The sequence below is a fragment of the Tiliqua scincoides genome, chromosome 4 (genome assembly GCF_035046505.1).
Source record: "Tiliqua scincoides isolate rTilSci1 chromosome 4, rTilSci1.hap2, whole genome shotgun sequence".
Taxonomy (NCBI): domain Eukaryota; kingdom Metazoa; phylum Chordata; class Lepidosauria; order Squamata; family Scincidae; genus Tiliqua; species Tiliqua scincoides.
Genome location: NC_089824.1, coordinates 138848740 through 138861657, shown reverse-complemented (window position 1 = coordinate 138861657; position 12918 = coordinate 138848740). Strand labels below are relative to the sequence as shown.

Below are 12918 nucleotides of genomic sequence, written 5' to 3'. Positions count from 1 at the left end.
GCTGCGGGGAGCCCTGCTCAGCCCTCTGCAGGGCCCCCCCAAGGCTTGGAATATTGAGAAAAAGCAGGCACAAATCACCTCCTGCAAAACGGAAGTGCTTTGCGCCTGCTTTATGTTTCAAGCCTTGGGGAATGCTGCAGAGGGCTGCACAGGGCTGTGCATCTCCTGCAGCCCCACCTACATAAAGTAAGTGGAAAGCACTCCCTCCATCCCCCATAGGAGATCCTGAAGTCCTGGAGATCGCTTCCCTGCCTCTCCCCTTTCCCCATCCGTTAAAGGGATGGGGAACCTTTACACTAACTGGTGGGTCACCAGTTGCAATCCATTACTATTGTAAGGAGGTGCCTGCCTGAGCTTAGTAGAGAAACTGTTCAGAGTTGAAAGGCTCTGCCCTCTGATTGACCTGGAGATAAATTGGAGCATGATAACTTGGCGAAAATTTCATTGTACTATAAGTGAGTATCTATGGTAGTTCTGTCTGTCTCTTCTTCTCCAAACAAAAACAAAATCAAGATTAATAATAAGCTTTAAAAGTACCCTCTGAACATTTCTTACTCTCTTAACATATCAGTCATATATATTTTTTATTTTTTAAATGGTAGGAAATGAAATTTTGCCTTCAGCAAAAAGTTCAAAGTAGAAGAAGAGAAAAGCAGGTGTGATGGTTACTAGCTATTTAAGAACAAATCTCCCAGAATGCCTTGCTTCCCAAGGATATCTGGATGGTTCCATTAAAGACAAAGTTGGACTTACGTTCTGATATTGTACTTGATTCAGACAGACAGACAGTTCCTCAATTTTGAAATATTTAATTAATTAGAAAAAAAGATTCTATCCTGTTTTACTTACAATTTTTTGGAACGCAAAGTGGTGGCCTAATTGGTTATTGGCATGAATAAGAACACCTGTTGTCAGGTTCCTATAGAACATCTAAGAAAGGAAGTCTATTAATATTTTACTAAGAACTATGATTTATTGTTCTTGTATTTCATTGGATTAAACTGTTAATAAAATTTATGAAATATCCTATATCAGACTAACTTCCAGTTATATAAAATAATTCCATCTATAAGAAAGCCCACATATAATTTATTCCTTTGGCCAAATAAAAGGTTATAAAATGTTGTGTATCATATCTAATAAAACTGGCAATAACTTTAAAATATGGTAAAACTTGCCAGATTTCATGTAACATATATATAATATGGAAAGGAAACTTGATACATATGTTTTGGATATTATTATTTAAGCCTACTATACATTCAGTATATTTAAAATGCGTGCAGTTCAGACCCTATAATTTTCTTAATACTACAGCTAACCAGTTTAATATTTTGTTCCACTTCATGTATGCCAAAAATATTTGAAGTACTGATCACAACTACTCTATAAGACTTCCTAGCTTTTTAAAAAAAAAAGAATGTTGTTTTAATACTGCAGCATATTAAATGGAAGCTAAAGAATAGCCAATATGGAGCCAAGATAATTTTCCAAGAAACATGCCTACATAAAGGGGAGACAGTGGCAGAACAGATAGAAGACTTACTAGCTGCTAAGAAATAATCCCAATGTAATTCTAGTGCTAAAATTCTCTTTCAGCAGCAACTATCCTTATACAGTTTTCACTGAGTGTTCCCCTCATGCTGTAAACACAAAAAGATAATCTTGGGGTCAAATTACATGTTAAGCCTGTCATTAAGTGACAGATTTAGCTAGGTAAGTGTCCCTTTGTTGTAAAAAAAAAAAAAAGGAACTGCCAGGGGAATGGGATTAGAGCAGAGTTACAACTTTCCCTATGCCATCCTTCTGACAAACCATCCTCTCCTCCTAGCTATTTGCCCCTGAACCAACCTCAGGGCAGTAATTTTTGTTGGAAAAATGGCACAGTAGAAAGGTATTATTAACCCTTTACCTTGTGTCATTGTTTTTCTTTCCAACAAGGAGACAGTTTCTTTCCTGTTTTAAGCCTCTCAGTGAAGAGCTTAACACAACACATAGGTTTGGCTTTTACAGACAGATTTGTATAGCAATGTCACTTCAAAAAAGAGTTTTAGAACTGAAAAGAATTGGGCTCACTTCAATTTCTTTTTTCCTAACACCTCCTAAGATCCTTTCACCACATGGTTTCATTTTTTCGCTACTCTTTGGTGCTGACCTTCATTTTTTTCCTTCACCTACATAGGACCATGTTGTGCACACCTTCAGGGTAAAATCAAAATAAAATGACTGAGAAAAATGTCATTTTAACTTTTTCAAATAGGATGTATACAGAGACATTCAATCAATTTCAATTAGCAGTAAATGAAGTTTAAGAATACAGCAGTCATGTTACCTGTCTTCCTTTAGGGCCTCTTTTTCCAGGTAAACCTGGAATACCCTGAAACAGAAAAAAAAGTCACAGAATGTAATTTGCTTATTAAATAAAACTATAGATTCTCACACATCATTCATTAAAATTATTTTTGTAGCTATTTTGTCACAACCTTTTCTGTCATTCATTCCCTCAACAGTTTTTGAGGTGACTACAACAGTATAATACAGGCATTTCTCCCCCCCCCCCCCATATTCGTGGTTTTTGGTATTGGGGTGGCAGCTGGAACCCATGGATATCAGGGGATGTCTGTACATGTGAATTTGCCCAGAAGGAATCCTGAAAGATTTGTAAGAATAACATATCAATAGTGAAAGTAAAAATGGTGGGAATCCTATAATTGAGCCAGACTTACCTTATTTTGATTTGTTGGACTTTATGCATGTTGAAAAGTGTTTGTTGACATGCTGACAATTTTTGGCACTTGAGAACATGTTCATATGCTTTTTAATGCCATTCTCAGATCCTGTGTGCAAGCTGGTGCCATGCAGTGTCTAACAGCACAATTCCATGCATGTCTATTCAAAAGTAAGCCCCACATTTCAGTGGGCTTTAGTCCTAGACAAGTGTGTGTATGATTGTAGTCAGGCAGCCCAATCCTACCTAACTCCTCTCCCACCAATGCAGCCTTGTCAATGCAGAGTGCGCAGTCCTGGAGGCCTCCTCAGGGTTAGCCTCTGCATCCCCCAAAAGTCTACTCAGATCTGTGCCAGCTCTTTTGCTGGAGGAACTCCAAGTGGACCCAGGGACGTGGATTGAGGCCAGGGATAGGATATTGGCAAAGTTGCTGCCAATATGCCCACCCCTGCCCTGGTTCCCAATCCATTCTTCTATCTCCCTGTCCTGTTCCATCCACTCCCGCCCATGCCCACCCCCTGCTCCAACTTACTGGTGCCAGGACATCTTTGTGGGATGCTGTTGCATGACCATAGTCACTGTTTCTGACAGCAGCCTTGTTGTACACAATAGCACATTGTGGTTTGCAGAGCTGGAAAAGTTGCTGTACCGCCAAAATGCAAGTTCCAGCAGTGCAGCAGTCTGATGGGATTGGGCCCAAAGAACCTTAACAAGACTTCCCTGTTCAAATCTTGCCTCTTCTGTGAACTCATTAAGTGACCTTAAGCAAGCCTCTCCTTCTCAGCATCAGCTTTCCAGGTGCAATATGGAGATAATAATACTAAGGAGCAAACTATAAGACACAAACTCTAAGAATCCTGCGTGTTCTGCTTTTTAAATAAATATAGAAATTGTGCTGAGGGAGCTAATAACTTATACGAAAAATTATGTGCAGGTGACTGGGATTGAAACTGTGGCAGAGGCAAATTCCTAATGCCACCCAAACCCCTGCTGTGGGTATGTGTTATTTTGTGGCCCTCCCACACAGTATTTCTTTTAAAAAATGGTAAAACACTGAGGCTACATTTCTACTTTTGTTGTTACATGTAGTTTTGCCATTGCTTACCTTACAAGAGCTTTAACAGCCCAATCCTATCCAGGATTAGGATAGGCCTGTGTAATGCAGGGATACTAATGCAGCCTCTGCTTCATCTGCAGTCTGGCCAGGGATCAGGCAAGCCAAGAGAGGTAAGTAAAAACATTTTTCTTTACCTTCTCCACCACTCCCTAGTTCCCTATGGAGCTACTCAGATCTACGCAAGCTATTTTGTTGGTGTAGATCTGAACCACTGCAGGCGGCATGTCAAGATTAGGGTGGGGGCTCTGGATCTTGCAGGTGCTGTTGCCACTGAGATCCACCCCCAACCGATCCCCAACTCAATCTGCCACCACTTTATCTGGGTCAACAGCTGGTCAGCAGCCCATCAATGCCAGGACGTGACTTACTAGTTACCATGCTATCGGCAGTAAGCCGTAGACCATTGCAGTGGCTGCAGGAATGGTGGCCCATGAGATCTGCCAGCATCTCAAGTGGATAGGATTGAGCTGTTAAAGACTTTATCAAGATAGTATCTATGAACATCTTGGCACAATCAAAAAGTGCTATAAAAAGTATGTATAATGGTAAGTATTATTATTATTATTATTGTTTCCTTCCTTCTTTGACCTCACAGTCCTTGGCTTAATTTTCCCACAGTGCTGTTTGAACATATTGGCTGCAGCAACTGATGGTGTCATAGACCCTTGTAAGTAAAATCATTTGAATTATTCATAGCTATTTGGAATAAAAAACAGTGGGCAAATTAAGCTGAGGGGTATGAGAGTAAAGTGACTCTTGAGAATGCAGGGAAAGAAGGGCCAATGAGAGTGTTTCTTAGGAACCGATATCCCAAATGGAAAGGATATTTCATGAATAAGATCAATGCAATTGCTGGCACCCACATGGTTGCTTCATTCAGATGTAGCTATACTGTGGGTCTAGTCACAGAGCAGCTCCCATACAATGGCTGGTATACGTAAAGAGCACTTTCATCTGTACCTGATCAATTTGTTGTTTGTGAAGCAGCGTTCTAAGAAACGTACACCACAATTACATTTTACAGTGTTCCATTATTATAAATGCTTAAACGTTCTGTAAAACTTACTCTTTCTCCCTCAAGTCCAGGCAGTCCTGCCACTCCTGGAGGTCCAATGAAACCCTGAAAAATAATAAATAAGAGAATTAAACAGCTGAGAGCTGGCACAATTTGCCACACAATTTGTGCCACACTTCCTGGTTAAGTACCAATGCTACACACAATTTAACCAAGGAGGAAAATATAATTCAGAGAGCCTTACTGTTGAACGTACAAAACAAACAAACAAAAAGAATAGTCACTAGTCTGGTCACATATGGCAAGTTTGAATTGACTCTAGGTTACTATGCACTGAAGGTTTAAAAAGTGCATTATTTGAAGCAGCAAATGTGTGGCTTACATAGATATTTGTAGGCATGAGAGCTAGTAAAACCTCTTTACTAATAATAGTAGTGGCAAGTAGCGGTAGTAGTGGCAAGACTGAGGACCAAATCCTATCCAATTTTCCAGTGCCAGTGCAGCCATGCCAATGGGGCATGCACTGCATTCTGTGGTGGAGGGACAGACACAGAGGCCTCCTCAAGGTAACGGAACATTTGTTCCCTTAGCTTGGGCTGCATTATGGTGGCACCAGTGCTGGAAAGTTGGATAGGACTAGGCCCCAAGCTAGGCATAAGAAACCTGAATTCAAATATTGACAAAAATGCGTTTACTTTTATTGTATAATTTTCAATAAAATGAATGGTTGCAGCAAGCTACTGCTCTCTCAGTAGGTTTCTTGTCTTAATCAGACTGTTTTGTTGTGTTCTAGAAAAGTTGCTACAACAATCATAGCTTCTTTCAAGAGTTACTCATTATCTTCACCAATTTAGTTGCAAACTAAATATAAAATACAACTACAAAATAGTTGTATCATTGTGGTATATTTTCCAAACATGACACTGGGACAGCTAATGAATTCCTATGTCAAGTAGTCTCTATTTGTGGTGTCAAATATGGAAAAATGACATCTAAAGACAACTGTTCCCAATTTCGCACATGATATTTTACTGAAAAAGATGCAAAGAAAAAATATATGTGCCCTAGTAACCAAGGTGACAAATGTTTATTGAGAGAGTTATATTTCTCTGGTTTTGCCACAAAGTATTCAACTAATCCACAATCAAAATAAGTAGACATATTTTATTCTGAAGCATTGCCCAGTGGAAGAAGGTTCCAGATTCTATGCTTCGTAAATCTAGTTATATAAACTCAGAATGCAAATCATAGACTATGTCCAAAATCCTATAGAAATTCCTCTAGGAAGAAATGATAATACTGAGGTGAGCATATACTGAGGAATGGGAAAATGAGCCTTTAACCTAAACTCAGTGTAAGGAATATCTTAAATCTTTAAACTTGCAACCCTTAAACTTCACATATAATGGATTGCAAGCTCAACTGAACCAGTCTGTCTACTAATACAATAATAATAATTATTATTATTATACTTTATTTTTACCCCGCCTTTCTCCCTGAAGGGACCCAAGGCGGCTTACAAACAAGGCTTACAAATAATGACATAATCTTATTCTTTCCTCTCCTGCATGTGCCCATCAGCCTGAATCCCTGCTACAGGAAGGTCTGCAATTGGCAGTGAAGGTCAGCAATAGGAGCCTCTGCTTGTACTGCTGCATGAGTATAGCCTCTCCATATGATCAAGAACCCTGCAATGTTGGGGTTATTGATTGTGTAGAGAAACTATACATATTCATGAATGCTCCCTTCACAATCTTCACCCAATACAGGAAATTAAGATGGAAGTCAATTAAGAGGGTAAGGGAGATGTAAATAGGGTCTGAAGTAACCAGTTTCTAGCAGGGGAAAAACAACTAGTTTTTAAACTTATGATAATGATAATGAAACAAACATAAAAAGTGGTTGCAATTTTACATCTTTTTGCAAATACTGCTACTTTGAGTCTCCTTATTCGAAAAGGTTCCATTCCCAGAATTCACGTGGATGGCAAAAAAATCGCACTAAAGCAAATCCATTTTTAAAAAATGTCCTTTTGCTCTGTGATTTAAAAACAGCCTTGCTGACCTTTAGTAATGCACACAGAGGCAATAAGTCTCTCTCCAGGTGCTTAGAAAGGCTTCACTCCGAGGCAGCTACCCCTCCCTTCCCCAGGAACCCAGCGCAGGGAAAGAATGGAGGAGGTGATAATGATTTGCATTCTCTCACATGCTCAGGGGGAAGGGAGGGTTTGCTTGCCTGGGAGTGAAGCTGTTCTAAGTGGCTGGAGAGAGAATGATTGATGGATTGTCTACAGGCTGCCCTCTTCCTCATTAACAAGGCTATTATTAAACATCCTTTTCCCTTTGCTTTAAATGAACCTTCTCATCACGTTGAGATAAAACTTCGGGTGAAAAATCCATGGATAATTAGGTTATACCTGTACAGTATTAGATTATGTCATAGGAGTGTGAAATCTTTTGTTTCAATCATTTTACAAGACAGCGAGGGGAAAGGGAAATGGGAGAAGAACATGTCCAAAACTCACTCGCAATCTTAGTGCGTACAAAGGAGAAGTATTGTCCAAACCAATCCTTATGGCTCAATCCTATGGGCCATTTACAACAGTGGATCTATTGAACCACTGTCATAAATGACTCTAGAACATACGCGTAAGAACCACCCTGCTGTATCAGGCCTAGGGCCCATCAGCTTCCTGTATCTCACAGTGGCCCACCAGATGCCTCAGGGAGCACACAAGACCACAAGATCTCACTGCCACTCCCCTGTATCTGGCATTCTATTTACTCTTGCACCCCCCAACAAAGACACCAAACTGCACTTGGGTTTAACTTGGGCCACTTTATTAAACACAAATGACCAATTTTTAATGCATGAAACCTACTGAACACACCTTTTCACCCTCACCAGTCTGGGGTAGGTGGAAAAACTGCCATCCATGGCCAATTCAGATGACAGAAAAAAATTCCTACCTGGCTGTCATGATGAGTCACCAGTTAACCTCAGACTGTACATATCCATCATGGCTTGTAACCTGTGATGGACTTTTCCTCCAGACATCTGTCCAATCCCCCTTTAAAGGCATCTAAGCCAGATGACATCACCATGTCCTGCGGCAAGGAGCTCCACAGACTAATTACACACTGGGTAGAGAAATATTTTCTTTTCTCTGTCCTAATCCTCCCAACACTCACGTCCACATTTAATGGATGTCCCCTAGTTCTGGTGTTGTGTGAGAGGGAAAAGAGCATTCACCTATCCACTCTATCTCCTGCATAATTTTGTATATCTCAATCATTTTCCCCCTCAGGCACCTCTTTTCTAGACTGAAAAGCCTCAAACGCTGTAGTCTTTCCTCATAAGGGAGGTGCCTGAGTTCAGTAATCACTTTGGTTGCTCTCCTCTGCACCTTTTCTAGTTCCACTATGTCTTTTTAAAGATGTAGGGACCCGAACTGAACACAATACGTAAGGTGTGGCCATACCATCAGTTTGTACAATGGCACTATGTTATTAGCTGTTTTATTCTCAATTCTCTTTTTAATGATCCCTAACATGGAACTGGCCTTCTTCACTGCTGCAGCACATTGGGTCAACTGAGCTGTCCACCAGCACCCTAAGATCTCTCTCCTGAGCTGTCACAGGCAGCTCAGAACTCATTAGCCCAGAGCGTTTTAGAGTGGGGCATTGCGACGCCCCAGCCTGTGGGCCCTGGCCTATTTCCCCTTAAGGGGTGGGGGCAGCCAGGAGGCAAGGAGGCCTCCCCCCCAGCAAGAACTTACTGCGGCTTTCAAACTCCCTGGAAGTTTGAAAATTGCAGCATTAGCCTACGTGTGAAGTTTTGACTTCTTGCCTCAATATGTATTACTTTACACTTACATTGAAATGAATCTGCCATTTTGTTGTCCATTCTCCCAGTTTGAAGAGATCCCTCTGGAGCTCTCATAATCCCCTCTGATCTTCACCACCCAGAAAAGTTTAGTGTCAGACCTGGCCACCTCACTGCCTATCCCTGTCTCCAGATAATTTATGAACAAGTTGAAAAGCACCGGTCCCAGGACAGATCCCTGGGCCACACCACTTTTCACCTCTCTCTACTGTATAAACACCCACTCTCTGTTTGCTGGTCCACAACCAATTTCTTATCCATAAGAGGACCTGCCCTTCACCTGTCTGTGAAGTTTTCTCAGCAGCCTTTGGTGAGGGACTATATCAAACGCCTTCTGAAAATCCAGATATATAATATTCACCCAGGTTCTCCAATATCCACATGCCTGTGGACCTTTTCAAAGAATTCCAAAAGGTTTGTGAGGCAAGACTTACCCTTACAGAAGCCTTGCTGATTCATCCTCAACAAGGCTTGTTCTATGTGCTTCAAGTTTTTATCTTTAATGAGGCTTTCTACGATCTTACCTGGACTAGATGTTAGGCTGACCAGCCTGTAGTTTCCTGGGTCCTGTCTCCTTCCTTTTCTAAAGATTGGCATGACATTTGCTATCCTCCAATCCTCTAGCACTGTGGCCATTTTAAGTGACAAACTGCATATTATAGTTATAAGATCAGCAACTACGCTGGCAGAAATAGCCCATGACTCTGCATGCTCCAGACTCACCCGGATGCTCCACCAGCCAAGGTGAGGGGGCATTTCAAGGAGCAGGCTGGAGGGATGGACCTTGGCGGCAAATACGCACACCAGATTCTATCTCCAATTTTTCAACCTGCCCCACTGCCCTCCTCTTCTTAGACTTGTGCCAGCTACATAGCTGCTGTGGGTTTAAGGAGACCCATAGGCAATCAGGCAGCCTACTGAGAGGTAAGGGCACAATCCTAACCAACTTTCCAGCACTGACATAGCTGTGCCAATGTGGCGTTCACTGTATCCTGCAAAGGGGAGGCAATCAAGGAGTTCTCCTCAAAGTAAGAGCATGTTTGTTACCTTACCTTGGGTCCGCATTGCAGCTAGGTCAGTGCTGGAAAGTTGGTTAGGATTGCGCCATAAAGCAGTTTTTTACTTACCTCTCACTGGCCATATGACCCCCCCCCCCCCGCCACCATAGCATGCAGCAAATACTTCGACAGTTTGGCTGCATGGTTTTAGATGGTAGGGAATATGATTGGGCTCTTAATGTGATACTTAACACATGCTAAACATTCTATTTAATTATTCTCTTTTCTTCTAATCCAAAACATGTATTTTAGGCACAAAATGCCCAGTGTTCACATGCACATAGACATAACATCCCCCTGCCCAGGTCTACAGGTATGTATTCCGATCAAAAGTAGAGTATCAATACGAACATTTTGTGAATTTTAAGCAAGAAGAGGAAAGAAATTATTCAAAACCTGCTAACAAAACACAGTATTTGATCAGCTCGGTATGGAACAGAATGACTCAGGGCCCAATCCTATCCAATTTTCCAGGGCTAGTGCAGCCGAATCAATGGGGCGTGCACTGCATCCTTGGTGGGCAGGCAATCACAGAGGCCTCCTCAAGGTAAGGGAACATTCTTTCCCTCACCTCTGGGCTGCATCACAGCTGCACCAGTGCTGGAAAGTTGAATAGGTTTGGACGCTCAGTGAGTAAAGAAATGGCAAATCTGAACGAAATCTCTGCAGCCCCATGCTAAACTGTGGATGGGCAAAAAATAAAGTCATGCATGTCATAATTCTCAAAAAATGCTTACTTACTCTTACACCTTTAGGGCCTGGGTTACCTTCTGGTCCTGCTAAACCCTAGCACAGAAAGAAATGCTTTTTACTTCATTTAATATGTGGGGATAGTATATTCAACAAGTGCCACAGCCATTGATTTACAGAACTGGCAATGCGTTTTTTACAATTGCGACTGCGCAAGTCAGAACTCTATACACGTAATCTTGTTCCCAGTAGGCTTTGAAGTGATATAATTTTCTCTAGTATGGGTATAACTTCCTTTTTAGAACAGATACTTCTTTGGAAGAATAGCACCTTTTCCTCTTCAATTATGGATTTGGCTTAATGTGACTTCATCAGAATTGTAATACATATATATATCTCATCGTGGATGTTGGAGTGGGAAGTCATTCCTGATATATTAAGGAAATCCTGTGTTTATGCTGATTGTACTAATGGAAATAACTATTTAATGTATTAATGGACTCATAAATGTTTTTAAAATAGCCTGTCATTCCAGTGGTAAAAACAATAAGAAATTAAAACAAATACATAGGAAAAGTACATCACATTTGAAGCAGCATTTTCCCATTTCAGAGGAATTGCCGTGAGCACTTAGGCGCCCTGAACATAGTTCAGTTCTCAGCTCCCTTTCCAGTTCTTTGCCTGTCCCCTACCTACTGTCTCTCAGCCAAACCTGACACCTTCCAGACAGATCATTCTGCCAAGCTAAACTAGCCCACAGTTCAATCTTAACCCCCATCCCCCACTGGTGCAGTGTGCCAAAAACAGGCACTGTATACAGTGGGGGTGCAGATTGGAAGGCTTCAGAGGCAAAAGGAGATTTAAACCCCCTTATACCTCTGTCCCCCGGGGGCTGGGGATAAGAATAGGCCCTCAGTTTGGCTATACTTGTTGTAAGAGGCGACTAAACAGCCACCAGGTAGATGGGACTCGTTAGCCTGGGAAGGCAGCTCATCTGAGAGAAGGAAAACTCTGATCCCAAACCTCCACTGCCTTGTGGCTACATCCAGTTATGGAAAAGGCTTCATGAGTCAACCTCAAGGCAAAATCCAGAGCCAAAGTCCCTGAGGCAGTTCTGGCAACTCCTGTGACGCCACTGGAACCAACCGTATTGGCCTCTGCCTTTCCATTGGACCATTTCAGCGATGTGGAGAGGGGGGATTTGCTGCATGGGAAACAGTCTATCCTCTATATCTACTTTACCCAAGCTTCGCGCACTGGAGAGGACACACTGTTCCAGAACCACCATTCAGAGCGCGATACCATAGACTTCCGAGACTGAATGATGCCAACAATACCTCTGTAGGCCTCCTGGTCTCCAATGGGTCTCCTCAGACCTGCACTAGTGATTTCACTAGTGCAAGTCCAATTAAGTGAAAGAGGGTAGGGAGGCTGCAGGAAAGGGGGATAGGCTCTGGCATGCCATCGCCACTGGATCCACCCATTCCCGCAGCCTCCCTTATCCATTACACCCCCCCACTCCGCCTGATTCCACTCTTCCTCCCTCCCACCTCTTCCACTGACTTACCTGCTCTGGTGGGTAGTGGGAGAGCTGACAGCGCATGCAGGAAGGCTCCGGGGTTCCTGCCAGATTCCAGCAGTGCGCTACTCACACACAGCCAGAAAGTGCTTTATGGCACTTTTTCAGCAATAGTTGCAGTGAAATATGCATTCCGCTGCCAGCTCGCCCTGATAGGGTTAGGCCATGAGTGTAGGAGACATCACAAACTGAGTATCTTTTATTGGTTGGTCATTCCTGCCTTTCTCATGAAATCAGAGAGTCACTGTAGTAGCCCTTAGTCTGTGTTGCTCATGATGATCAATATTCAATCTGTTTGGTCTAAATGACAGACCATTTTAAAAGTACAAAATGCCTTCCAGGGGGCATATGAGCCTGTAAAGTCAGCATTTAGTAACTGATATACATGTAACAGTGAACATGTTATCTTTGTTTTTTTATCATGCTTCCTTCACAATTAATCGCTGTACTACTGAAAAGGGCCAGACATTCCTGCTGAGACAATAGTGGTCTAAAACTCTGTTTCTTTGTCATTCGCGTACTAATAATCATTATTACCTAGAGGAGGTGCAGTTACCCAGATCTAGTGTCTGATGTCACTGTGCAATGATGCACAAGACTTTATGATTGTGGACTGACAATATTAAAATCTGATCTACTGTACTTATTGACTCTGGGGAGTTTCAATTTTAAAAACAATCAAGGGATGTTTGTTAGAAAGACATCTCGATGGGAACAGAGTGGTTTACCTTCAAATGGCCCAAGCTATGGAAAACATAATGTAGCAGCATCCATCTTGGATTTGTTGGACCATGACTGGTAATGTAACTGTAAGCTGTACTTGCCTCTAGTTACCTCTTCCTACCT

At 41.9% G+C, this 12918-nt stretch overlaps 1 protein-coding gene across 1 annotated transcript in view; it reads right to left on the bottom strand.

The window, feature by feature from the left end:
• COL24A1 (collagen type XXIV alpha 1 chain) overlaps nt 1-12918 on the bottom strand; it is a 205312-nt gene that overhangs the window by 136314 nt on the left and 56080 nt on the right. The window contains exons 11-13 of the mRNA XM_066624576.1: nt 10545-10589; nt 4912-4965; nt 2333-2377 (exon numbers count right to left, since the gene is read on the bottom strand). Coding sequence (XP_066480673.1) covers nt 2333-2377; nt 4912-4965; nt 10545-10589 — 144 coding nt within the window. The remainder of the gene's footprint in view (nt 1-2332; nt 2378-4911; nt 4966-10544; nt 10590-12918) is intronic.